This window comes from Lepidochelys olivacea (genome assembly GCF_965140295.1).
Source record: "Lepidochelys olivacea isolate rLepOli2 genome assembly, chromosome: 1".
Lineage (NCBI taxonomy): Eukaryota > Metazoa > Chordata > Testudines > Cheloniidae > Lepidochelys > Lepidochelys olivacea.
In genome coordinates, this window is record NC_140411.1 from 283,360,409 (window position 1) to 283,386,353 (window position 25,945).

General features: G+C 44.4%; 1 protein-coding gene across 2 annotated transcripts in view; it reads left to right on the plus strand.

Annotated features, from left to right (window-relative positions):
• The first annotated feature begins 1,715 nt into the window (after nucleotides 1–1,715).
• The window catches only part of E2F7 (E2F transcription factor 7), a 30,050-nt gene continuing 5,820 nt past the window's right edge, over nucleotides 1,716–25,945 (plus strand). The window contains exons 1-11 of one of the 2 annotated variants that reach the window (XM_084609939.1): nucleotides 1,716–1,927; nucleotides 2,605–2,697; nucleotides 7,028–7,306; nucleotides 11,291–11,459; nucleotides 14,490–14,777; nucleotides 16,371–16,529; nucleotides 17,403–17,540; nucleotides 19,202–19,396; nucleotides 19,912–19,996; nucleotides 21,880–22,420; nucleotides 23,433–23,703. In XM_084609939.1, the coding sequence (XP_084466065.1) occupies nucleotides 2,605–2,697; nucleotides 7,028–7,306; nucleotides 11,291–11,459; nucleotides 14,490–14,777; nucleotides 16,371–16,529; nucleotides 17,403–17,540; nucleotides 19,202–19,396; nucleotides 19,912–19,996; nucleotides 21,880–22,420; nucleotides 23,433–23,703 (2,218 nt within the window). In that variant the 5' untranslated portion in view covers nucleotides 1,716–1,927. Of the gene's footprint in view, nucleotides 1,928–2,055; nucleotides 2,103–2,604; nucleotides 2,698–7,027; nucleotides 7,307–11,290; nucleotides 11,460–14,489; nucleotides 14,778–16,370; nucleotides 16,530–17,402; nucleotides 17,541–19,201; nucleotides 19,397–19,911; nucleotides 19,997–21,879; nucleotides 22,421–23,432; nucleotides 23,704–25,945 lie in introns of those variants that run through there. The other variant, XM_084609938.1, reaches the window with a different exon arrangement.

The following is a 25,945-nucleotide window of genomic DNA, read 5'->3' on the forward strand; positions in this document are numbered from 1 at the left end:
AACCCTATGGTTCTATGACTATGTCAACCAGCTAACATTGATCCTGTTCATAAACACAGTTATCACACACACAGTGACCTGGCCTGTTTTTAGAGACTGGAGGCCGCTACACAATCTGGGTCCTGACCCACATCCACTCCAAGTTTGGGAGCGTTTGAATACAGGCAGCTTTAGGTCCATTCCCAGCACCACCCCCAGCCTCTGCCCCAAGACTGCGCTCTCTTAGAATCATAGGGTTAAAAGGGACCAAAAGGGTTTAGTCTAACCCCCTGCCAAGATGCAGGATTTTTTTTTTTTTTTTTGGTGACTAAACTGATAGTTATCCAGCCTCCTTTTGAAAATCTCCAGTGAAGGACCTTCTATGACTTCCCCAGCCAGTTTGTTCCCTTGTCCTAATGTTCTTACAGTTAAGAAGTTTTTCCTCAGATTTAATCTAAATCTGCTAGGCTGTAGTTTGAACCCACTGCCTCTTGTCCTGTTCTCTGTTGGAGAACAAAACAACTTTTCTCCATCTTTTTTAATGGCAGCCTTTCAAGTATCTTATCCTGTCCCTGCCCTTAAACTCCTCTTTTCCACACTAAACATATCTAGTTCCTTCAGCAAAAAGAAAAGGAGTACTTGTGGCACCTAGTTCCTTCAGCCTTCACTTTTATGGCTTGCATTCCATCCCTTTGATCATCTTTGCTATTCACTTCTAGATCCTTTCTAGTTTCTCTACATCCTTTCTATACATTGGTGACTAAAATTGGACACAGTACTCCAGACAAGGCCTAACCAGCGTTGAGTAGAGCGGTACTGTGTCACATCCCCTGACTTGCATGTGATGCCCCTGATAATGGAACCTAAAATTACATTTGCTTTTTTTGCAACATTATTGCATTGCTGAGTCATGTTGAAGCTGTGATCCACCTCAACTCCCAGATGCTCCTCAGCAGTGCTGCTACCAAACCAGTTATCCCCCATTTTGTATTTGTGCATTTGGTTTTTCTTCCCTATGTCTAGCACCTTACATTGTCTTTGTTGCATTTCATTTTGTTGTCTGTAGCCCAGTTCTCCAATTTATCAAGTTCCCTCTGACTTTTAGCTCTGTCTTCCAAAGTGTTTGTAACCCTCCCCCTAGCTTGGTCTCATCTGCAAGCTTGATCCTGCACAGTTGTACAGTAAACTTTTGATAAGATCAACTCCTAACAGTGAAGCGTCCGGTGTTGTTTCGGAAAGTGGGAGGATTTGAAATACCCCCCCCCCCCAGCTCAGAAATACAGCGGTCCCCCCCCCCCCGTCAGAAGGATGGCAGCAGGGAGCGCGTCCCTAGTGACTTGAATTCCCGTGGCCGGGGAAGCGGCTGAACAATCCTCCACAGCAGGCAGCGGGGCAGGGGGAAAGCGAAGTGGCTCCGCGCCCCCCCCCCCCGTGATCTTCCCGGCGGCTCCATCTGTTCCCCGCCCAGGCTCCCCCTAGCAGCACTCGAGCGGCCCATTCATGCCTAACAAAGGGCCGCCCGGCCCTCTGCGCCGCCCCGCAGCATCCCAGGTACCAAGGTGGGCGGGGGAGGCGGGGAAGGGAGCGAAAAGCGGCCGCCGCCGGAGGGAGAAGGCGCCGACTCTAGCGCCAACTTCTCCGACCGCCGGGCGGCGCCGCTGATTGGCGGGGCCCGCCGCGGGAGCTCCCCCGCCGGCCGCGCCTGATTGGCCGGATTGTAAAAGTGAGTCTCAGGGCGCCAGAATAGAAGCTTTAGCGCCGAGTGGCATCTCCGGGCAGCGGCAGCGGCGGCGCCGGCACGTTGGCGGGGCGGCAGCGGCTGGGCACAGGGCGCTCTCCTCTCCCGTCGCTGCCCCCATGCACCCCCCGCCTCCCGGCTGCTCCGGAGTGCGTGGCGCTGCTGCGGGGGAGGCCGTGAGCGAGGGCCGGGAAGGGCTGTATCCCAGAGGTAAGGGCTGACGAGCCGCGGGGGAGGGGGGCCGCCCTCCCCCCAGGAGAGCCCCAGCCACTTCTTTAGGCTTGCCGCGCACTCCCCCTGTCGCTCCAGCCTGCCGGGCTTGGGGAATATGGGGGGTTGGGGGGTGGGAGGCGGCTCTGAATTGAGCCTCCAACTGCATCAGCAGGTACGAGCCGCCCCTCCTTTCGTGCCTGGGGACTTGGGGGTTCAGGGGCAGCCCCCGCCCGCTGCCCAGGGGAGCGGGGCTCTGCCGAGCTCTCCCCGCCGGGGGCTGGCCGGCCGCTCTTCTGTCCCATTCATTCAAAGCTGCGATTCCTCCAGGTTCTTTGCGCCAAAACTAACTGCCCCGCAGGAGACCCTCGGCGCTGCTGACTCGGTCGCCGCCGGCTCCCACCGAGCTGGGGTAGCTCGCTCAGCCGCCTTCCCTCCTCACGCACTGCAGCCGTGTCCCACGGGGTTGATTTTCCAGCATTTCTCAGGGAAAGGCTGATTCCTGGGGCTAACGCTGAGAGTTGGTGACGGTCACAGGAGGGCAGCTGCAGGCTGCCAAGGTCACCTTTTGGGGATGGGAGGGAAACTATAGATTAGCCTCTGGAAATCGGTGTGTGTGTGTGTGTGTTTAAATGAAGTAATATCAAACTTAACCTGTGCAATTTTATAATTTACAGATGGAGGTAAGTTGCTTAACACTAAAAGACTTGATCAGCCCAAGACACACAAGAATCGATCTGGTAGATGAAGATGGGAAAAATGCACAAAAGGTGAGTAAATGGACACAGATAACACTTAACAGTGTTTCTGAGTAAGATTTATGGCCAATACTGCAACACCAACACCTGAGGACTTCGAATTTTGTTGCAAAATGTGTTGTACCTTGAACTACCTTTGGTTTGTTTTTTTTTTGTTTGTTTTTTCCCAGGTGAATGGACTTTGGTAGGTTCTGAAAATGGTTTTAGCATGTTACAAACGTGTACTAGTATTTCTGTACTAGAGATGAATATAACCTGCTAGTCTGTGGCTATTTAAGAATATAAACTATTATTTATAGGACTGTTTATGTCTAATTCCCACTGACCTTTGAGATAAGGCTCAAGGTAGTAAGTTTGCCCTCTTAAACACCAAGACTAAAATATAACATTGTAATATTCTTTCCTCTCTCTGCCATTTTAGTTTCCTTCCTTCCTTCCCAGCTCAGTTGCTCCTGCCAGCATGTCAAGTTGATAATTTTGGGGTGGGAAATAGGAGACATCTTTGCTTTTAAATTGAATGAAAGGCCCATTTCCCCTCCACCCCCTTGTCCTTTCAAGGAAGCAGTCAAGAATTTAGTCAGGATTAATTAAAGAGGACATTAACAATACCTTTGCCATCTGGGGAAAGGATTACAGAAAATCCTATGTATAAAGCCATATTGGGTAACTGTATGGAGCACACTGAGACCCAGTTACATATGGTTGTGAAAGGATGCAGAAAGCATAGGCTTAGATGAGGCAGGGTTAGACCCAGCCAAAATAGTTTTGAAACAGGTCTAAGGTGAGTAATGAGGCAGATGCATCTGAAGATGTGCTTCCCAGGAGCACATCATTTAAATATCCCCTCCCCAGGGCATTTCTGTAAGCTTCCTGCTGGCTTACGATAGAGCCTAGAATACACATATGTGCACTAGGAGCTGGTTGTGTGTATTAAGGTTAAAATCTTATGGGTCTGCATGTTTAAAAAAGCTTTCAGGATTGGCAATATTGTTGTTTGCAAATCAAGACTAACCGGACAGCTGCATCACTGCTCTGCTAGCCTTTTAATGGATTGATGCAGTGTCTTAGCTAACAATGTGACCACTTCACCTTGGCCCTCTACTTCTGATGGAACATTATATTATATGCACATAATCAAAATTGTTTCTCCCTGTTCTACATTCCCCTTGTACTTTCAACCTCCTTGGAGCAAGAGGCACCCCAGAATCTCTTCTTTTCACCTTTTTACACATACTATGAATCCATGTGGGTAACGGCAAATTTGGGATCTAAAGACCTCCCAAGGAGTATATGGGACTGGGAGAAAGGAAGGGTTGTGTTTTGTTTTGTTGTTTGTTTTTTTAAGATAAACTGGGATAGGTGAGTCAGTGAGGAGGATTAAGATGTCAAGGCTAGGTAGTAGGTACATGTTCGGCATCCATTTACAGCTTCAGCCATTACTTATTGCTGCTCAGTGCAACGTTTGTACACCTGGGTGAATTAATGGGAGCTCAGAGGGATAACTTTCAAGTAACTTGATTGCTAGTTCTAGGTATCTGCTTTTGTTATAACTACATTAGCACCAAGCATAATAAAAAACAGCTTTATATAAAGGTAGGTTTTTTCTCTATTTTAGATTAAGTGTTGAATCCTTGCCACATTTGAAATTGCAAGACTATATTAAGTGGATTAACTATACTGAACTTGTATACCAGGAAGCACCCCTACCTTGAACCCTTTTTGTCAGTGTATTAAGTCACAACACTTATCTGAAATAAAAATATCTTCCTTTACGTTCTTGTGGATAATCCAATTGGGTATTATAATATTTTATGTAATCATTCTGAATGTCCAGAGCACAGTGCCTTTTCCTACTCTTTGGATGTCTGTCCTCATCCCCAGATAGCAAACTATGGAAGGCTATTAGGAGCAGTAACATCTGGCTAAATTTTTGAACTTTAAAATCCAGTTTCTGCATTCCAATTAAATTGGATAAACTAGTGCACTAGTTTAAACAAAATTCTATGATGTCTCCTTATCAATTAGCTATAATTCTCGAGCCACTGAGAATTGAACGGAGCAATAGTTTTAGCTGAAATTCATATAAAAACGTATGCCTTTTAGATAGCTTTTCCATCTTGTACATTTTTCTGTAAACTTCTTCTTTGCAGCACCAACAATGAAAATGAGACCACTTTTATAACAATATCTATCCCAAAAGTTCTATTATGTATATTTGGTTATGTTTTTAAAATTCATTTTGCAGAGATTTTAAAACATCACTAGTCTGAGGTGGAGGAATTTATGTTCGGTTCAGGACAAACACCAAAAACACTACTTGACCGAGGGACCAGTAACTGTTTCAGGGTCTCATTTCTAGCCCTTATAGTTTAAGAACACTTTCCAGTGATACTAAAGACTTGGCTTCTAAGAACAGCAAGTTGTAAAATCTGATATTAATTTCTGGTTATCATTTTACTTTCTTCATCTCTTACCTCTCACTTCATCTGAGATATCTGCAACCAGTATTTCAAACTGCTAGATTGAGAAACTGAGTCATACCATTTGAAAGCCAGAAACTGCCATTTTTAATCCATGTAAAGCATCAGAAGTTATTAAATGGTAATCAGAATGATTTAATGTCTGATGTCTTGTGATCTCTCAGGGCTAAACAATTTTTGGTAGGGCTTTAGTACCAATGGCTTTCTCTAGGTACTGGTCAGTCCAGAATCAGTGATCAGAACAATAACAAAGAAAAATCCAGTGGTAGCTGGCAGATTCAGTAAACAGATTAGATCCATCGACTTTAGGTTAACTGTGCGTGATGTGTTGCCCACTGGTAATACTCCATTGCAGCAAACAAAGCCCAAGTAAGATTGTAATTTTTCTCATTCTCTCCATCCTGTTAGTGTAGGGCAGGGGTGGGCAAACTTTTTGGCCCAAGGGCCATATCAGGATGCAAAACTGTATGGAGGGCCAGGTAGGGAAGGCTGCGCTTCCCCAAACAGCCTGGCCCCCACCCCCATCCGCACCCTCCCACTTTCTGCCCCCCTCAGAACTCCCCACCCATCCCCCTGCTCGTTGTCCCCTGACCGCCCCCTCCCAGGACCCCCTACCCCTGACCGCCCACTCCTGGGACCTTACCCCCATCCAACCCTCCCTGTTCCCCATCCCCTGCCCCCCCCCCGAACCTCTGCCCTATCCAACCACCCCCTGCTCCCTGTCCCCTGACTGCCCCCGGAACCCCCTGCCCCATATCCAACACCCTGACCCCCTTACCATGAGGCTAAGAGTAGCATGTCTGGAGCCACACCACCCGAGCTGGAGCCAGACGCGCTGCCATGCATGAGCGAGCAGCCCCACCACCCAGAGTGCTGCCCACGCGGTGGCATGGCTGTGGGGGAAGAGGGAACAGCAGCGGAGGGGCCGGGGGCTAGCCTCCCTGGCAACGAGCTCCGGGGCCAGGCAGGACGGTCCTGCGGGCCGTAGTTTGCCCCCTCTGGTGTAGGGTGAGAAACCTGTTCAACTGAGGGAGTACCTGTTGCTGAAAAGCAGCTTTTCCTGCTAATTAAGGAATGACATTGATGCCTACTTGAGTCAATCCATCTAAGTAAGTTGGACTGTAACACAACTTTTGTGGTAGGGGGAAGGGACAAAAGAGTAGTCACAGCCTCATTCCTGTATAAGAACCTAAGTGAAAAATGAGCATCAGATCATGTAGCTGGGGGCAAGTAGGTAATTCTTGTTCTTACCTTACTTTGAGAACAAGTCATATGTAGATTTCCCCTTCCCAGCAGCTTGCTTGACTATCGTTAATACTGCTTTAGTTATATATTTTCATTGTTTTGAGCAGTAGATACTATAGCAGTCAATTTGCTTCAATTAGGGAAGTGTTCCATCTGGGCTGAGTAGATTTCAGTGAAATCCCCAAAAAGGGCTTTCCATTATGGAGATTCCAAAATAGAATGCTATGTTTTTTCTAAGTTCAAAGTAACTAGTGAACTATTTAAGCTTCAGTCCAAATTCAGCAGGAAGACTCCAGGGGATAAACTGGGTTCATAATTTGGACCAGTTGGTTTACAGTTGTGGCACAGTTGGCTTATATGAAAAGGCAGAACATAGAAGTCTGACAGACAACAGGTTTGACTGACTGATTTCATCTTAAGCAATTCATGGTGGTATCTTATCTGCATTGTACACCATACACTGATGTATGGTATACACTTTGCTGCATCTGATGCTAATAAGAGCTATGCTAAATATATGTCAGAGTATGATGGGACTCATTACCTTCATATGAACAATGGCATTGACTGGTGGACTGTTGCTTCTCTTCAACCCTAAATGATCCTCTTTTTCATAGGAAAACATATTTGATCAATCCAGAATGACTCCAAAGACTCCCATGAAAAATGAACCAATTGATTTATCAAAGCAAAAAGGCTGCACCCCAGAAAGAAATCCAATTACACCTGTTAAGCTTGTCGACAGACCTCTGGCAGATCCATGGACCCCCACAGCTAACCTGAAGATGCTTATTAGTGCTGCTAGCCCTGACATGAGGGACAGGGAAAAGAAGAAAGAGCTCTTCAGACCAATTGAGAACAGTGAGCAGAATGATGCTTTTCCTGATTCTGTACAGGTAAGAGACTTAATCTAGTAAGCTTGGACATAACTGACACACACTGCCTTCTACCTGCTGCAGGCTGACTAGTTAATTGATATTTTATTACTTGGTTTAAAAAAATACTATTACTTCCTCAGTCTTCCTGCCACTCACCTTTACTAGGAGTGGAGAGCAGTGCTATTTGAAAGCGTCCTCAAAGATGACCATTTATATAGCAATGCCAGCATGCAAGCCATTTCAGACAAAGATCACCATCTTAAAAACTTACTGTCTAAGTATTTCTTCAGATACTCTGAGACTGGACATGGTTACTTCCCCTCCCTTGCCAATTGATGTCCTTTTCAAACTAAGGCCTAGCCACAAGGAGAGGAAAACTGCCAAGTCAGTTAAACAGTTTCAGCATAACAGCGCAGTTGGCTACTGTACAACTGTTTTAAAGACAAACTAACCAAGTCTTGGGCATTTTTAAAAATAGGACTGTAGAAGCTGTATACCTTAGCCACACTGGATTGGCAAACCACATTTATACCTCATTCAGCAAAACACACCTCCACATCTAACAGTCAGGATGAGAATAGTCAAAAATTACACCTGAATGGTTTCCTGATTAAGCAGGATTTTACATTCAACGTGGTGTTGGGTTTTTGCTAGGGGATTCTGCTCCCCATCCTTCCTTTAAAAAAAAAAAAAAAAAAACCCACACCCTCCAAACAGCTTGGAGCTGGAGGAGAGCAATTTCAGCTTTCATCCAACAGCAGCATCCCCTCCTTTTGTTTCTTGCTCCATTAGCTCCCCATCCCAAGTTATTGCTCATAGGAACCACTGGCAAAAGGGGCATCTAACAACAGCAACATGAAACTAACTAGAGTCTAGTCACTAGGCCCTCGTTCTAAGAAAATGCTATTTTATAGGCATAAAGGCTCACAATTCTTTAGGAGCGAGTACGGCACTGAACCAGTTTATAGCATTTCCTTGTTTGAATAATGGTGGGGGAAAGAGAGCTGGGGCAAGCAGACTAACAAAGTTATTGAAAGATCACACACCACTTAGCTTTCAACAAGCAATGTGTAAAAAAAAAAAAAATGCTACATTAAATTTTAGTTGTTTCCTTCTCCAAAACGATAACTGAAATAATTGCTGGGTTTGGTGAAGCAGTATGGCCTAGTGGATAGAGCACTGGACTAGGACTGAGGAGTCTTAGGTTCTATTCCAAGCTCTACCATTGCTTGCTGGGTGACCTGGGCAAATCACTTCACCTCTGTGCCTCTGTCTGCCCATCTGTAAAATGGGGCTGATAATATTGACCTTTATAAATAAGGCCCTACCAATTTCACGGCCATGAAAAACATGTCACGGACCATGAAATAAGCCTTTTCCCCATAAAATCTGATTTCCCCTGCTGCCGATAGCCTGGGGCTCCTAGCTGCTAGTCCAGCTATGCTGGGGAGAGACAGGAGTTGTCCTTCCCGTGCACGGCTGCTCTTGGTGGGGAGATCAGACCTACCTCCAGAGGCAGCACAGAAATGAGGGTGGTACCCCCTAACTTCTGCGCTGCAGCAGTCCAGGAGCTGGGCTGCAGGCTCCTCCCCCCTCCACAGCTTCTGTCCCGGCTCTGGGCCCTGAGCTGTGGTTTCAGTCCCCAGCAGCTCCTGGCAGGCTCGGGGCTTCCGCTCCCAGAGGCTACAGCCAGGGCAGCCCAGGCTGGGGGGCCTCCCCTGCTCTGGCCAGGGCTTGGGGCAGCCCAAGACGGGGCTTCCACTTCCCCCACCTCGTAATTCCCGACGCTGCTTGGGGCACCAAGCTTGGGGCTTCCTCCCCTGGCAGCTCCTGAGGCTGGGGGCTTCTACTCCTGCCAGCTGCAGCTGAGGCAATCTGGGTTCGGGTCCTTCTCCCTGTCCCAGCCAGGGTTTGGGGAAACCCAGGCTGGGGGATTCCACCTTCCCGCCCCCTGCGCCGAGGCAGCCCAGACTATGGGCTTCTGCTCCCTGTCGCTCCAGCTGGAGGTTGGGGCACCTCCCGCTGCTTGGTATCGGGACTTCTGCACACACATACACCCCCGGTGGCTCCTGCTATGGCTCCAGGCTTCCTCCCCCAGCAGCGCCAGCCAGGACTGGAGGCTTTCGCTCCTGCCAGCTGCAGCTGGGGCAGCCTGGGTTTGGAGGGCACACACACACACACCCCGTCCCCCACCTCCCCACAGGGCTTCTGCCCCCTGCTGCTCCAGCCGGGTCTCGGGGCAGCCCGGGCTTGGGGCTGCCTCACCACCACCACAGCTGGGGTAATCCAGGCTTGGGGCTTCGGTCCCCCCAGCCAGAACTTGAGGCAGTCAGGGCTCAAGGCTGCCCAGGTTCAAGGCGTCTTCCCCCAGGGCTCCTGCTGGGGCTCAGGGTTTCTAGCCCCAGAAGAAGCCCCAGGGTGGGGCATCCATTTTTCCAGGAGGCCCCCAAATTGGCCAGGGGCCCCTGCCTTAATTGGTCACTGCCCTGGACTAGCAGCTAGGAGCCCCAACTGGAGCACTCCTACAAGCATGGGGGAGATCCCCATCTCCCAGAACTACAGGCAGCTTGGAAGCTGCTGCCTAGGCAGCACAGAAGTGAGGGTGGCAATCTTGGGGAGGCCGCCTCCCACAACAACTTTGCAAACCCCCCTTCCCCCCCCACACACAGAGTCCTATTTTGGGTCAGGACCCCCACAGTTACAACACAGTGAAATTTCAGATGTAAACATCTGAAACTGTGAAATTGACCAATTTTAAAACCCTCTGCCTGTGAAATTGACCAGAATGGACAGTGAATTTGGTAGGGCTTTATTTATAAAGCACTTTGAGAGCTACTGCTGAAAAGCCATGTAAGTATTATTATTAAGTATTTTTAAAAGTAGTTATTGACTAAACAGTACAGTAAAGTTTGTTTAAAATGGAGTTTAACTCAGCTATTGTGCACATGACTGCTCCAAGTTTTCTGAACTTCTTCAGTATGTTACTTGGAATAAATTAATAGACCATATTTCAGTTTTTGTTAAATTTACCCTCATGAACAAAATCTTGTCTGTGGAAAAATAGATTACAAAAACATTAGGTGAAAACTGCAGTTTTCAAACCATTTGAAAACCAAGGGCGTTTATTCCCAAGCATAATCTGTGGCATGGGGGTTCATTACTTATGCTGCAGCAAGAGGTAGTTGAGATACTGAAAGTCTTAAGAGTTAAAAAAACTCACAAGCAATTGACATACACAACTTCACTCCAACAAGAGAATCAATACTTCAGAATTACTAGTCCAAATAAAAATTACAGTCCATTCATTGTTTAGGGGCTATTGTAACAAACATACCTTCTTATATATACCTGAGGTCTCCAGCTTTCAGGAATACTACAAGGGCCTACTAATTCTTTTCCACAGGATTTTATTCAGTTAACAACCTGCCAAAACATGTCTTAAAAAAAAAAGCCAAAGATGCTGAGACAGCTGAATTTTATCCCCCAGAACTAGGGTCACATGCCTCTGAGCTCTTAAAGCAATATACCCACAAATAGAGGGATGGTGGAATTTCTATGCAGAGGTTTTTCAGGAGCCCTCTGGTGGTTGGTAGACATCTATGGTCAGTGACACTCCAAGGTGTTTGCAGAAATCCTCCTTTTTATGGTTTCAAAAGGGAATGTTACTTCCAAATAAGATCTTATCTGTTGGTGGTGGGAACATAGTTACACCTTTTGAGTCCTCCAACACCTGGCCACCATGGGATGTCCTTGTAAATGCTTTCATAATCTCCACAGTATCTGGATTTTGGATAAAACAAGTTCATGAGTCAAGACATGTGACCCAGATGCTTAAAGAGAAGATCACATTCTAAGCCTGTGTAAAGGCACTTGGGCATGTGTATTTTATCCTTTGTAACAGTAGTCTGAGCTTGAATGTTAGAATCTGAAATGTTCCCTGTTTTGCTATTGTCATGCCTATTGAAGCTCTACAATAAAGGAATAACATTTATTTTTCAACAGTATGATATGGTAGATGATGGCACAGTGGATGAATTTGAAAAGCAGAGACCCAGCAGAAAACAGAAGAGCTTAGGACTCTTATGCCAAAAGTTTCTAGCTCGCTACCCAAGTTACCCTTTGTCAGCAGAAAAATCTACCATTTCTTTGGATGAAGTGGCTTCTAGTCTTGGTATGTATGCCTGAAATAAATGCTGCAAGAACTGGACAACTTCAGTCTTTTAAAATATGTCTACCACATAAAGGCACTTAAAGTAGATCCCATTTAAAAGAACTGAGCTGTTTGTAGAATACATTTAAGGTCTGGGTTTTTTTGTTTGTTTTTTGGAGGTGCTGGATGCACCCTTCTAGTTAAATTAAGCAAGAGCTGCAGGTGCTCAATACTTAAAAAAATCTCTACCACTACATTATTACATAACCCTATCATTTAAAAAAAAAGTTGCAAATCACTCTGAGTGCTCTCATGGTGAACTAATCTTGCTGCTAAATATGTATGCCTAGATTTTTATTTTCTTGCTAATTGAAGTCTGAGCAGTAAGCAGCAGGGTTTATAAAGAACAAATCATGCAAAAGAACTGTGGCGAATTTTTGGTTAGAACTACAAATTGGTGGCTGAGGGAAATCAGTAGGTTGTATATCTTGATTTCAATAAATCATCCGATACAGTATCTTCCAGAATCTAAATAGTCAAATTGTCTTGGACGTGAACAATGTCTTGCACATTGAAAACTGGCAGAAGGACTGCAAAAAGGGGAATGATAAATGGCAATGTGTTGAACTGGGTGGAGGCATCTGGGTGGTGTGGTTCAGGGACCAATGTTATCTTTGGTCAACTTTAACATCCTCTTTAATTATCCGCAAGTAGTAAACTGCGTGTTAACTAAACTTGCAAGTCAGACTTAATCAGGAGCTATTGTGAACCTCATCCATGACAAAGAAATAATACAGAGGGACCCAGAGAGACTATAAATAATAGAGATAGCAAAATAAGACTCAGCCTGAATAAATACAAAGTATTGCATCTGAGAAAAATAATTCAGATCAAAGATTTATTTCATAGGAAAGGGACAGCAAATTAGATAAGAACTTTCAGAAAATTCGATGCAGTTTTTATATTTTGGGAAGGAGGATGGAGTGGGAACAGAGATGGGATTTACTCCCTATGTGGCTCTAGTGAGACAGCTCCTAAAGTACTGTGTTCATTTTTGGGCACCTCACAAAGACTTAGCGAAACAGAAGAGAATGCAGAAAAGAATAAATCAAATAGATAAGGACTGATTTCAATGGTAATCATTTTTTAAGAATTTTTTTTTATAGGAATTGTTGTTTTAAGTATTAGAGTTATCCCCATTTAGTATGAAATCCCAGTACTCTGCCCTCATGAAGCTGAACACATGTAGTCCTCCACTGCTAACTGGACATGAAATTACTTGGATTCTTTTTTCCTTTTGAGAAATATTTCATTGGTGACTTAAAACAAAGGAGTTTATTTAAATGTAGTAGTAGAGTTTGTGTCTTATTTAAAATAGTGGTTTGTTTTCCCCTTTGGTTTTCATTTCCTATACCACTCCTGATCTTTGTGTAGCAAATAATGGCTTTAATGTAGATTTTGCCATCAATAGGTAAAGCTGTATTCACTCAGCTCCTGGCTATGAAAAATCCATTTACGAGTCACAGCAGTACACAGTGCTTCCCAGTCTCTGCTCGGGGTCTATGGTACCTGGGCAGCCTTCATTAATAGGGTTCACAGATTAAAGCTGCACTTCTCTGGCTGTACCCATGAGAGAAGACAGAGGTGCAAACGCCATCTCCCCTCTCCCAGGGTTAAACTGCCTGGCGGACAGTCTCTCCCTGTGATAGAAGTGTGTGAGTCAAGCCTACAGACTTTAGCTTAGATGTCTGTCTGTTCTCTCCCTTCCTGTTTATCTACAAGTTCTTCAGACATCACTCCAGCTCTCCTGCTAATTAAATCTTATTGTGAGGGATCTGATCCTGCATTCCTTGTTTGCCCAAAATTCCCACTGAAGTCCATAGGAATGTTAAAGCAATGTTAAGAAATGCAGGATCAGACTGCAGATGGAGACTAAATTTATCTCAATACATTACAGGGTGCATAGATTCTCACTGACTCTAGCAACTTAATCTTGTTACTTCTGAACAGCTTTTTAGCCTATTGGCAGACTACTGAGGATTGGGATGGGAGGGAGGGTGACATTGGTGCGCTTTGCTAAAAATATATATCTTGATCTTAATTGTTTTTGGGCTCCAGTGCCTGTGTTTGGGGGCAATGTGGGGCTGGGAATCATTGTCAAGATATTTGTACAATGTGCCATCATCTCCTTTCCCATCAACATACCTTTGCTAAAGGCACTGGGATTCTATGCAGAGAATCATGTAGGAGAGGGTTTATGCTACTGGTGCTCAAAGGAACTAGTCTTGTAAATTATGTCTATGTATAGCACTCAGTACTTTCGTAGCACATTTCACACAAAAAATCTCCATGCACTTTAAAACAATAACAAATTGGAAAGTCCCAGTACCCACAAGACTGGTAAATATTATCTATATTTTACAGATGGGTAAACATGCACATAGAGACCCTGTCTACATTAGGGAAATCTTTCAAAACTTCCCACCATTACCAATGCTTGTTCTGCTCCACTGCTGGTAGCAATGCTGTGAGCCCTAAGGCAGACAGCTATTGCCAGCACTTTGTCATTTAGACTAGCTCTTAGTGGGATTAGATGACTGTTTAAAATGGTGACTGCAGGCATTGGCCTGGTAATCGTTCAGGCTCGAAACACTGCTAACGCCAGTAGAGCTGAACCAGAGTTGGTACCTATGGGGAATTTTTGAAAATTTCCCTTTGCGTAGATGAGGTCAGAGATTAAAGTCCTGCTCTTGCTCCCATTGAAGACTATAGGCCCAATTCTCCATTGCTTTACACTTTGTGATGTATTTGACGGTGCCTGTAATTTACACAGTACTACACAAGTTCAAGGCAATGGGAAATCGGGCCCAGTGGCTATACTCCCATTGATTTAAGTAGGAGCAGACTCTGTGACTTACCCAGGGAAATGATGAAAGAGGGAACTTGCTGTGAGTAGATTTTGTTCAGCGCACGATTATACAAAAAGGAGGAGTGAGTAGAAGCATGTTTAAAAACAGGCATGCTTTTAAGTCTCTTTCTTCCTTAAAACAGGAGTTGAGCGTAGGCGCATCTATGACATAGTGAATGTTCTGGAATCATTGCACCTCGTTAGCCGTGTGGCCAAGAATCAGTACTGTTGGCACGGACGACACAGCCTGAGTCAAACTCTGAAAAACCTTCAGGAAATCGGAGAGCTCCAGAAATACGAAGAACAGATGGCTTACTTCCAGCATAAAGAGCAGGACCTGGAGTATAAATTTGGAGAATGTAAAAAGGAGACCTTTCTGGATTCCCAAGACAGACAGTTATTTGACTTTTCAGAGGCAGATTGCCCCTCTGGTAAGATGACTAATGGTTGATTGTATACAGATGCAGTCATACTGTTCAACATACACTGTAGCTTTTTTCTTATTTAATTGATTTGTTTATTAATGTAAAACACATGATATTGCTTGTGAAAGGTGCTGAATTCACCACTTCGGAAATGAGGCTCCTCTTTTTATTCACAGTGCAGGTACAGCACAGATGGCAGCAATTCCAGCCTTTCCCCTCACACTCAGTGGCCTGTCCTTGACAAGTCCCTTGAAACACATGTTAACTAGTTACCGTATATACTCGATCATAAGCTGGTTCGTTTATAAGCCGACCCTGCCCCCCAAGACGGATAAGTAAAAATGGAAAATTTTCCATGATCCATTCATAAGCTGACCCTATAATTCAGGGGTCAGCAAACTTTGGCTCCCGGGCCATCGGGATAAGCCGTTGGCGGGCCGAGATGGTTTTTTTTTAACCTCAAGTGTCCGCAGGCACAGAGGTAAACCTAAGTAAACAAAGTGTCCTGGCATGCCAGCTGCTTACCCTGACGGGCCGGGACATCAACTGGTGGGGAAATTTTTTGGCAGGGAGAAGCTGGGGGTAACCCCTGTGACCACCCCCCACACTCTCCCCATCCCATCCCTTCCCACCCTAGCTGGGGCGGGCCAGGGGAGGATGTCTCTGGCCTGGCTGCAGCCTGCTCCGGCGGACTGGGCCAGACCGCGCAGCGCGGCCGCAGCCTGCTCTGGCAGGCTGGGCCAGACTGGGCAGCACGGCTGCAGCCTGCCAGCCCCGGAGCTGCAGCTGCTTCGGAGGCTGTGGGGAGAGCAGCGTGGCCAGAAGCGGAGACCCTGCCTCTTCCCTTCTGGGTCTGCTGGCTGTGCTGCCTCTCCTTGCCCCCTCTGTTGGGGGAGGGGCTGTGTCCCACCTCTCCCCCTCTCTATATCCGTTCATAAGCCGACCCCCTTCTCTAGTGCTTCCCTTTTTTACTAAAAACATTCAGCTTATGAACGAGTATATACGGTATGTTAAACAATTTGCTCCACCTTGTACGTAGCTGTGACGCTCTGAGTAAATTTCCAAGACCTGAAGAAGAGTTCTGTGTAAGCTTGAAAGCTTGTTTCTCCCACCAACAGAAGTTGGTCCAATAAAAGATTCCCTCACCCACCTTGTCCCTCTAGTTTCCATAACAGCCTTTTGTGAAGGACTTTGTCAAACATTTTGTTTCTCTCTTCTCCCCGTCCCCTTCTGACTGGTAAATAGTGCTTTGTCCTTTTCTATAACAGAGGGCCAGATCTTTCACTCTGTTACACTGGTCAAATGTTGGTATAAACTCCATGGCACTCAACAGTTATACTGCAATGGAGCAGGGAATCAGGCCCAGACTCCATAACAATTAAAACCAATTCTTTACGCTTTAATTTTTATTACCTTTTGAAGACGGCTAAAATGCTGATGTCCATCTGCCTTACATAATTATTTGCTGCCTGTAAAAAGATTTATGCTTTCCAACAAGGAAACACTTTATCCTTGTTGTACATGAGAAACCTTCTTAATGCTTTCTTGTCTGTAATAGATGACATATGTTAAGAGACTCGTGTTTCGTTTGTAACGCAGCATCTGCAAACAGCAGAAAGGACAAGTCATTGCGGATTATGAGCCAAAAGTTTGTCATGCTGTTCCTTGTTTCCAAAACCAAGATAGTCACTCTTGACATAGCAGCAAAAATACTGATAGAAGAAAGCCAGGATGCAGCGGATCACAGCAAGTTTAAAAGTGAGTATCACTGTTAAGAAATGGATTAATCATCAGTCAGCAGGGAAATGGAGGCATATTCAGTTTGATATCTGAGATTTTTTTTTTCCCCCATCTCAGACAACATGGATAGAATCATCTGTGATTAAGGGTTTTTTAACTATATATAAAACTTACCCCTGCCCTGAATATTCAGATATGGGGGGGCGGGGATGGGGGGAGAAGAAGCATTCAGCTGCACAATTTATGGGTGTTGTCATCCAGCTACATCATCATTCAATCCGTTGGAGTTGAAGGGATTATAAAAACAAAAAATGGATTGATGTGAGTTTTCTCCTATGCTGCTGCCTTCAGGATGGGATGAAACATTTTTATCAAGCAGTTCTGCTCTTACTGGGGAATGCATCCATTGGACAGAAGGAAGAGAGGATGCTTTTCCAAAGTGACTTCTGAATAAACTGACGTACTTCCTTTTAACCTATTTCCAAAAGTTACCTTGACATTATGGCAGAAATTCATTATCTTGTACAGCAGTGGTCCCCAAACTTTTTCTGTTGTGCCCCCTCCTTACCCATAATCCAACCTGTCCTCCCCTCAGAGGCCATGGCCAAGAGCTGAGCTGTGCAGGGGTCTGGAGCTGGGAGCCACGGCCGGGAGAGGAGCCTGGGACTCGGGGTCGAGGCCAGGGCCGAAGCTGTGGCTGAGGACAGAGTGGAGCTGGGTGACGCTTCCGCCCTGACCCCCATGGGGGTTGACCTGGGCCCATCTTGCCCCCCCTCCCCCAAAAAAAAAATTCCTCTGGGCCCCCCAGGGGAGTGTGCTGCACAGTTTGGGGACCACTGTTGTACAGGCATATTTACAGTATATTTCTTTACACTTTTGTTTACCTTCCAGCAAAGGTACGAAGACTGTATGATATCGCCAACGTTCTGACCAGCCTAGGGCTCATAAAGAAAGTGCATGTCACAGAAGAAAGGGGTCGCAAACCAGCCTTCAAATGGATTGGGCCTGTGGAATTCAGTGGAAATAGTGGTAATTTGTGTAGTTGGTGGTTGGGAGGAGGAGGGCTGTCTGTTTGTTTTTATGTATTTTTCTGGAACTTTCTTCCAAAGTAGATTGATTTAAATCACTAAGTGGAAAGCCTCAGTTTAAATAAGCGGTTTTAATAATTTTCCATTTGTACTTCAGCTATTTTCTAAAGAAAGGTACATTCTCACTGGTTAATATAACCGTTAAAATATGTTGATTTATAGCTAAATAGAGCCTTTACATTCAATTTTGAATTTTTTTTTGGCTACCTAGGAGGGTACACAATAACTATATACATTTATATAAGCAATTATATAGCTTAATATTGTCAGACTCTTATTTATTAATTGTACATTTTTAGTGTGTTAGAAAATGGTGAATAATATATTGCTTATTTACTACATAATTAACTTTGTGCTCATGATTTGTGTCAAGCTGCATTATGATGGTAACTGGAATTTAATTAAGCACACAACCTCATATAACATTTATTTTTATTAAACAAAATAAGCCCTTAATACAGTACATGACCTAGTGTGCCAAATTTATAAAGCCAGACCTCAAAAGTTAATTTGTTTTTCCCTGATTCTTTCTTTTTATAGAAAAGCAGCCTTTCATTGTTTTTGGTTGGTTGGTTGGGTTTTTTTTGATAGAGGCTCATGGATTCAGCATATTTCATTTTTTATTTAAGAGATTATAATAAGTTAAGGCCTTTACATAGTTTGTATTCATATCTGATTTCTTTTTAAACTGGTTTATTTTTAAAAAGAAAAACCTTATAATTTAAATAACAGAATCCAATTTAAATAAAAAATTGTTTTTCTTCAAAACAATCAAAAAAAATTTAAACCACCCTGCTCTTTCCCAAATTTTATGTGATTGTTTTCTAGTTGAAGAGTGAATCAGAATTCATTACCTTCTGTACCCATAAATGTGTAGTGTCTGATTTCCTAATGTAGGTCACCTATCTAGGCAGCCTTTAAAATCCCTGCCAGAACGTGAGAGTGGAGATATTTATGGATACATTTGGGTTTTTTTGTTTTTTTGCATGTTACACTAGTTTAAGGTGCAAAGCAGTGGAAAATCAGGTCCTTAGGGCCACATTCTGGCTCATCCAGTGGTGCTAAATAGTGCTAAATAGGCAGCTGACTGTTCCCCCTACATAGGGAATCACCTGGGTGGTGCAGAGCTGCTCCTTTGCCTCCTGTCCCCTGACATGGAGGGGTTTGTTTTGGGAGATAAAGGGCATGACCATGGTGTGCCTACCTCCTGGTGATCCTTGACTCCCAGACATGCCCCTGGGAGACAGCTCAAAGTAGAACCCTTATGCCGCTTTATTTTAGGGCAGGCCAACCCTAGGATAAAGGAGAAGTAAGAGTTCATGTTAATGATACTTTTCCCCATCTTCCCATTTTACTCCCTGCAGCTGCTCCAAGTAGAGCTTAGATGTAGCCCAGGATCTGAGCTATATACAGTCCTGGAGTGGGTATGGGGGACCTTGTCTTGTCTGCTAGCTCTGACATAGTTTTGTGGTGTTAGAATAGTACAGGGTTTAAAGGGGTTTTCTTCTGCTGTGTCTGTAGCAAAGCTCCACGACAGGGCAGAAGCTGCCATGACAACAGGTGTCCTTCAGGTGATAACTTTACAAAAACCAATTCCTTTAGATGAACTGAGAACTGATGTTCCAACATCTGCTGCTTTACCAGAACTGAAAAGAGGGGTGTGTGCCCAACATCAAACCTATGCTAATGGAAAACAGAGGCTTGCACGGCATGCTTCATTTAACACTGTTCAGCCTTCTGAAGGGATCAAAAGGAAGGTCAGCTCTGAACCCAACAGCCCACATAGGGAAAGGCAAGGTAACTACCAAGAATTTTTGCTCTTTCCTAACCCATTGTGTCTGCCACTAACAGTCACTTTCAGCCTTGGAGCAGTGCTTTTATTTTTCAGTACATTTTCTGTTCTCTAAACACTGAAAGTATGGTGCTATTTCTTCTGTTGAAATTTGGCACAGTCAGATTAAGATTCTTTAAATAGAAAGAGAACAGATTTTTATTGTTTCGTTCCTGGTAAAATGGAGTTTACTGTAACAATCCAGTTTATAGCACTTTCACAACTTAGAATTGTAAAGTTATAAAGCAATTGCAGGTCCTTCCAGAATTCCCTGTCAACTGTCCCAAGCCTGCATGATGCTGAGGTGATTCTTGCAAGGCATTGAGGGTGCTCCGCTCTTCAGAGGTGCTGCTCAAACCAAATAGTGAATGTTATAAAAACATGCCTTGGTAGAAAAACTGCTTTCCATTCTTTGTATTACCAATATGAAAATGTGCTTAGTAAATCTGTAATTTAATTCAATGTCCCATTGTTCTTTCAGCTTGCATTGTAGGTTCAGATGAATACTGCTCCAAAATGATAAATCTAGCAGCTGTCTGCAGACAGAAGATGGAAAAGGATACAAAGTAAGTTGGGTCTTAAAACTTGAAGTCTGCACAGTTCCCTGCCCTGTGCATTTTAATTTAAGGTCAAGGTCTGTACTTGAGATGGAGATCTATAATTTCCAGTGACTTCCATTAGAGAATAGAAATTGGCTCTCCGGGTGGCTTTTGTTCTCCCAGGTGCATGTAAAAGATTCACACCAACATGCGTCACTTTTAATAGAGAAATAAAACAGCTATTGAGATTTTCAAAGCAGTCATGGGGAATTAGGCACATCTTCCTATACAGTTAATGGACTATATATGTATAAATCCCCTGGAGTGTTTTGAAATTTTCATGCAATATATTTATTGGACGCTTAGGGCTACAAGTTCTCCTACAGTGAGTAGGGCTCCATGTCTGTCACGGAGGTTGCAGAAGTCACAGATTCTGCGACATCTGACTTCTGCAGCAGCCATTGTGGCTAACCCCAGGGCCAGCTGCTCAGGTGGCCCCGCAGCCAGCCGCAACAGCCACTGCTAAAGCAGCCCCTGGCATCTGGCCCTGGGGACCACCTGAGCAGCAGTGCTGGAGGCAGCTGGAGCAGCTGCTGCTCAGCAGCCCCCGGCAGCAGGCCCTGGCAAATGTTGCTCCTGGCCCTCCTCCCCTAACCATCGGGCAGCACCTCCTCCTCCCCCTCCCCCCCTGCCGAGCAGCAGCTCCCCCACAGCAGCGGTCCCAGGGGTGGCCAGAGCAGCCACTGCTTGGCGGCCCCTGGTAGCTGGTGGGCTGGGTCTGGTGCCCCTCCCTCCCAGCAGTGGCCCTTCCCCCCCAAGATTTAGTCAGGAGTATTTATAGTATAAGTCATGGACAGGTCATGGACCGTGACTAAATCGTAGCCTTAACCATGAGCTTTTTCCACCTCAGTGGGGCAAGAAAACTGAATTTGTACTCCTTCATTCTTTCGTCACGGTTGTGGGGGTTCAATTCCCTTAACCAGTTTCAGATGAGCTACGAATAGGCTTGGGCCATCCACTGGCAGGCCCAGGCCCAGAGTCACAAAGGTATTGAGCCACCTAACTTCTACTGTGACTTTGGGCCGCAGTGCCTCTGTACTGGTTCCCAGCCCTGTATCAGCATGGTTCTTAAAAATAGCCCATGCACACACTGGCTGCTGAATCCAGAACCTTTACGGGGGTTTTTGGACTTGTGGAAGTGCAACCTGTACAAGTAGAGCTTGTTGAAATTTTGAAACAAAAAACAGAATTTCCATCTTGCAATTGTGAAGAAATAATTCTTCCTCTCCCCTTTTTTAAAAAACAAACAAACAAAAAAAAAACCCTCATTTTTTCCAATGGAAAAAGGGGGAAAGTTTTTAATAGCTAAGAGATGAAACAAAATATTTTTAACAAAACGACAAATCTTTTGGGGTTTTTGATCAACTCTCCATGCAAGTTAATACTGACTTTACTCATTAATTTGGAGCCAGAATATGCTAATGAGAGCTACTGTTTCCTCCCCATCTAAAAGGCTGGAAGTTAAACCCCACAGAGAGGCTTCTTTGGAGGAAAGGGGTAAGCATGCTACAGAGCTGTTCTGCTCCACTGCCAAATTCCAAACACCCTCTGCTAACGTAGGTGAGAATAGCATGGAGCCCTTAATATGTGGGTGCATCTTGTATCTCCCTGCTAGCACTTATTGAAAGAACTGAATGGTAGCACAGCAAAAGAATCTGTGAGTCAGCTTCTCTGTGGTTTGACATGATATGTTAAGTGACTGATAAAGTGTTGGATAATTACTATATTCTGTCAGGTAGTCTCCACACACAATCCCAGAGAGCCTCACTGTTTTATTTTAAGGGTGGTTTATGGGGATGTCATTCTGAACTAAACACTTTTTTCCCCCCTCTTTTCCTTACATCTTTTAGGAGTAAAATTTGTGCCACTGAAACAATCTTAAATTCATCAAGGAACCCAGCCATGATCTCTCCTTTCTCTGTTCTTCCGGATCCTGGGGACTCTGATTTTTGCTTTAACCCCTTACCTCACCCAGTGTTTCCTGTTGCTCACTCAGACATGTCACACTTCTCTCTGCCAAATGGTATGAATGGCCAAGTTTTGCAGATTCCCACTTTGGCAGCCTCCAAAACAGAGAATGGGAAACCTGCTCTGCTCCCCAACCAGCCTTTTGTTTACCTCCCCTCTGCATCTCTCTTCATGCTATGTGGCAGTCCTCAGGAAAGTCTGTCAACGGAGAACCTTCCAACTGCAGGAGAAAAGTGCAACAGAAGCCCTGAGGGGCAGGCCTCACCCCTAAAGCCACAAGCTGCTGTATGTGCTGTTAACTGTCACAAGCGTAGTTCCCAGAAGTGTGCATCTCTCTCCACGCCTGCAGCCAGCATAGAGCCAGCTGCTAAAAGGAAGACTATGGAGCAGAGTGATGTTCCCCTCTCATTGGTGCTACCCAAGGTAGGGAAGTGCATTTAATTGACACCCAACTTTGTTGCTAAGGCTGAGAGCAGGGGAAAGATACTTGTGTTACTTGAAATAGTCTTTTCTGCAGATAAACATTCACTGCAGATACCTATTTAGAGAAACAAATGCCACCTCCCCGCACAAGTATAATCAGGGGCAGGGAGAAATACATTTGGTGAAGCATTAATTGGAAGATGTGTGCTGTGCCTCTGGTGAAAAATGACTGCCTCACAATGAGGCACGGATCACCTGTTGCACAGAGCCAATGCCTAGCTCACTCCCTACCACAGAAAAACCTTCAGGAGGGGAAGAAATCTGTCAGGATTCCTCTCCACATTGTCCTGTCACTGGAGCTGCCTCCAAACCTGGCAGTTCCACAGGAGACATTGTTCCTCCACACCAGCTCTTGTCCCAGCAGGATTCACCTTGGCAGCATGGCTCATTCTACAGAGCCATAGGGGAGGTGATATGCATCTTCCCCTCTTCCCTGTCTTGCCTCCCTCTCTGTTCTCCCAGGCCAACTTCTCCCCTAAGCAGGATGAGTGGCTGGGGAGAGGATGGGGGCCTTGGAGGCCAATGAGCCACTTTCTACAAAGGGAGGAGGATCACATTCAGAGTCCACTTCAGGTGCTGAAGTAGGGGGCAGGTCCTGGCCTCACGTCATTGTTTGTATCTGAGTTGTCTGGGGCATCTACAAGGGATCTACAATCCTTGTTGAGTTTTTCCTTCACATAAAAAAAAAAAAAACACCCCACTTCAGGGGTATTTCTGCAAGAGAACTACATCTATTTAATAAGTCTAAGCCTTTAAGGTGAAATTTAGCCCTGTGCAGATGGCCCGTGCACTGTGCAGCCCTCAAACCATGACTTAAGTGGTGCATAGGCCTTGTGCTGGCCCTCTGCACCTGGGTGAATTTCACTCTTCAGTCAAGGAAAGTATCTGAGAGATGGTACCTCATACACTATTTTAATTTGGACTCTTCCTTCCTAATTCTGTTTTTGCTCAGAAACCTTTTGAGCCACCTGATGTAGAACATCCCCTGGGAAGCAGCTGTGCCTCTAATGTGCATCTAGGAGCTTTTCATCTTGACTTAGGAACTCCTGCTGCTGATGAGGCTGCAGAAGAGGATACAACTAAACCTTTAGATTCTCAGGAGCAGGAAAAGCAATCTCGGAACAGAGACCTTGAAGATTCCTCACAGGGAAAAGAGCACATCTCTCAAGAAAATACCAAACAACCCTTCTTTCCACAGTATCTCTATGTGCAGCCAGCTGCAGGTAAGGACTATACAGATTCACAGGGATACATTATGACTAAACGATGAGGCCTAAACTTGAAAATTTAGGCATCTTAAGTGAGGTTCTTAAATCCAGATTTGGGCACCTAAATAAAAGTGACCTGAATTTCAGAAAACCTGACCACCCACAATCCCAGTGAAGTCAATGGGAGCTGCTTGTACTCAGCAACTCTCTCAAAACCAGTACACTTTTATTTAGGTACCTAAATATGGATTACAGTGAATAACGAGGGCTTCCCGTATTCCTAAAGTAACGCATGTTATCCATCACAACAGTCCTGTTCTTTGGCACCAGAGCTGCTTTTTATTTATTTTTTTTTAATGTTTTAGCCCTTACGGTTGTAAAGAGAACCTTGAAAAGGAGAATGTATGTCTGGTGATGTAGTTAGGGCAACCTAACCCCCACGGCAGGCACAACTAGGTCAACCTAGCTACCACCTCCTGAGCAGATGGATTTATGACCGTGACAGAAAAACCCCTTTTGTCACTGTAGTGTCTACACTACAGCAGTGTAGCTGCAGCTGTGCCACTGTAGCGCTTGTAGTATAGATGTAGCCTTAGTGTTTGGTGTCTTCATGAGCCTGAAATAATAGCTCTAGCAGGTGAGAACTGCCTCACGCATCTCAAGCAGGGCTTTGTGGATTCCACAGTCATGGAATTTGCTGCTGCAGAATTTGTCCTATTGTTATTGCCAGGCACGTAAATTCTTGTTTTCTGGCTCCCTGCCCTGCCAGAAGCAGTTTGCAGGTGGCACAAGGGGTAGTTACTTGCATTACAATGCATGCTTTGGTCCATGGAGCTAGACAGCAGGGAGCCAGAGCTGAAGTCCAGCTTGTAGCCAAGAGTGTGGAGAACTAGAAGATTAGGCTGGTGAGTTCAGCAGTCTGGAGAACAGTGCAGCAACTGAGGTCCAGGGAGTTGAGTTGCTCTCCTAAAGACAGTTACAAGCTTTCCCCTTTCCAGGCACCTGAGTGAAGTCTAGGGAAGAGGATTTTATGGCAACAGAGTAAGCTGCTGTGGAATGGAGAGGTTGCTCTCTTGGAATTTAGTCCCATTGTGACACTGAGTCAAAGACACTAGAGCTCCACATGGATGCAGGGGTTCCCCTACGTGGAGCAACTTATGGGCTGGGGATCTTACTTTGAAAGGTTGATGAAGGTAGTTCAGATCCTATTGAAAACAATGAAAGTCTTTCCATTGACTGCAGTTAGTTTGATTGGGCCCTTAACAAGTGGATTTTTATAAATTTGTTATTTCTTTAAAGTAGGGCTGTCAAAAGATTACAAAAATTAATCGCAAGATTTTTAAAAAATCACGATTAGTCACAGTTTTCATCACACTGTTAATAATAGAATACCATTTATTTAAATATTTTTGGATATTTTCTACATTTTCAAATATTGATTTCAGTTACTACACAGAATACAAAGTGTACTTTATATTTTTTATTACAAATATTTGCACTGTAAAAATGGATAAACAAAAGAAATAGTATTTTTCAATTTACCTCATAAAAGTACTGTAGTGCAATCTCTTTATCGTGAAAGTGCCTGACAGGGTGGGGAATTACAGGTAGCACCCTATAAATGTAAACAAACTTGTTTGTCTGAGCGATTGGCTGAACAAGAAGTAGGTCTGAGAGGACTTGCAGGCTCTAAAGTTTTACATTGTTTTATTTTTGAGTGCAGTTATGTAACAAAAACAAATCTACATTTGTAAGTTGCACTTTCACAATAAAGATATTGCACTATAGAACTTGTATGAGGTGAACTGAAAAATACTATTTCTTTATTACAGTGCAAATATTTGTAATAAAAAATAATATAAAATGAGCACTGTACACTTTGTATTCTCTGCTGTAATTGAAATCAATATATTTGAAAACAGAAAAACATCCAAAAATATTTATAATACATTTAAATTGGTATTCTATTATTGTTTAACAATGCTATTAAAATGGCTAATTTATTAATCATTAATTTTATTTTGAGTTAATCACTTGAGTTAACTGCAATTAATTGACAGCCCTACTTTAAAGTTGTGTATAAGTTGTTTTGTTTTTTTAAGTAGTTCAGTCAATTATTTCTATTAGTGGGGAAACAAGTACTAAGCTTGTGTATACAGGGTGCAGCTTATGGTTCTTTTGTTATTTCTGTAACAGCAAATGGTGCTTGGTGCATTACAGATGTTGGCAATCTAAAGAGAGAAAACTATAAAAGGAA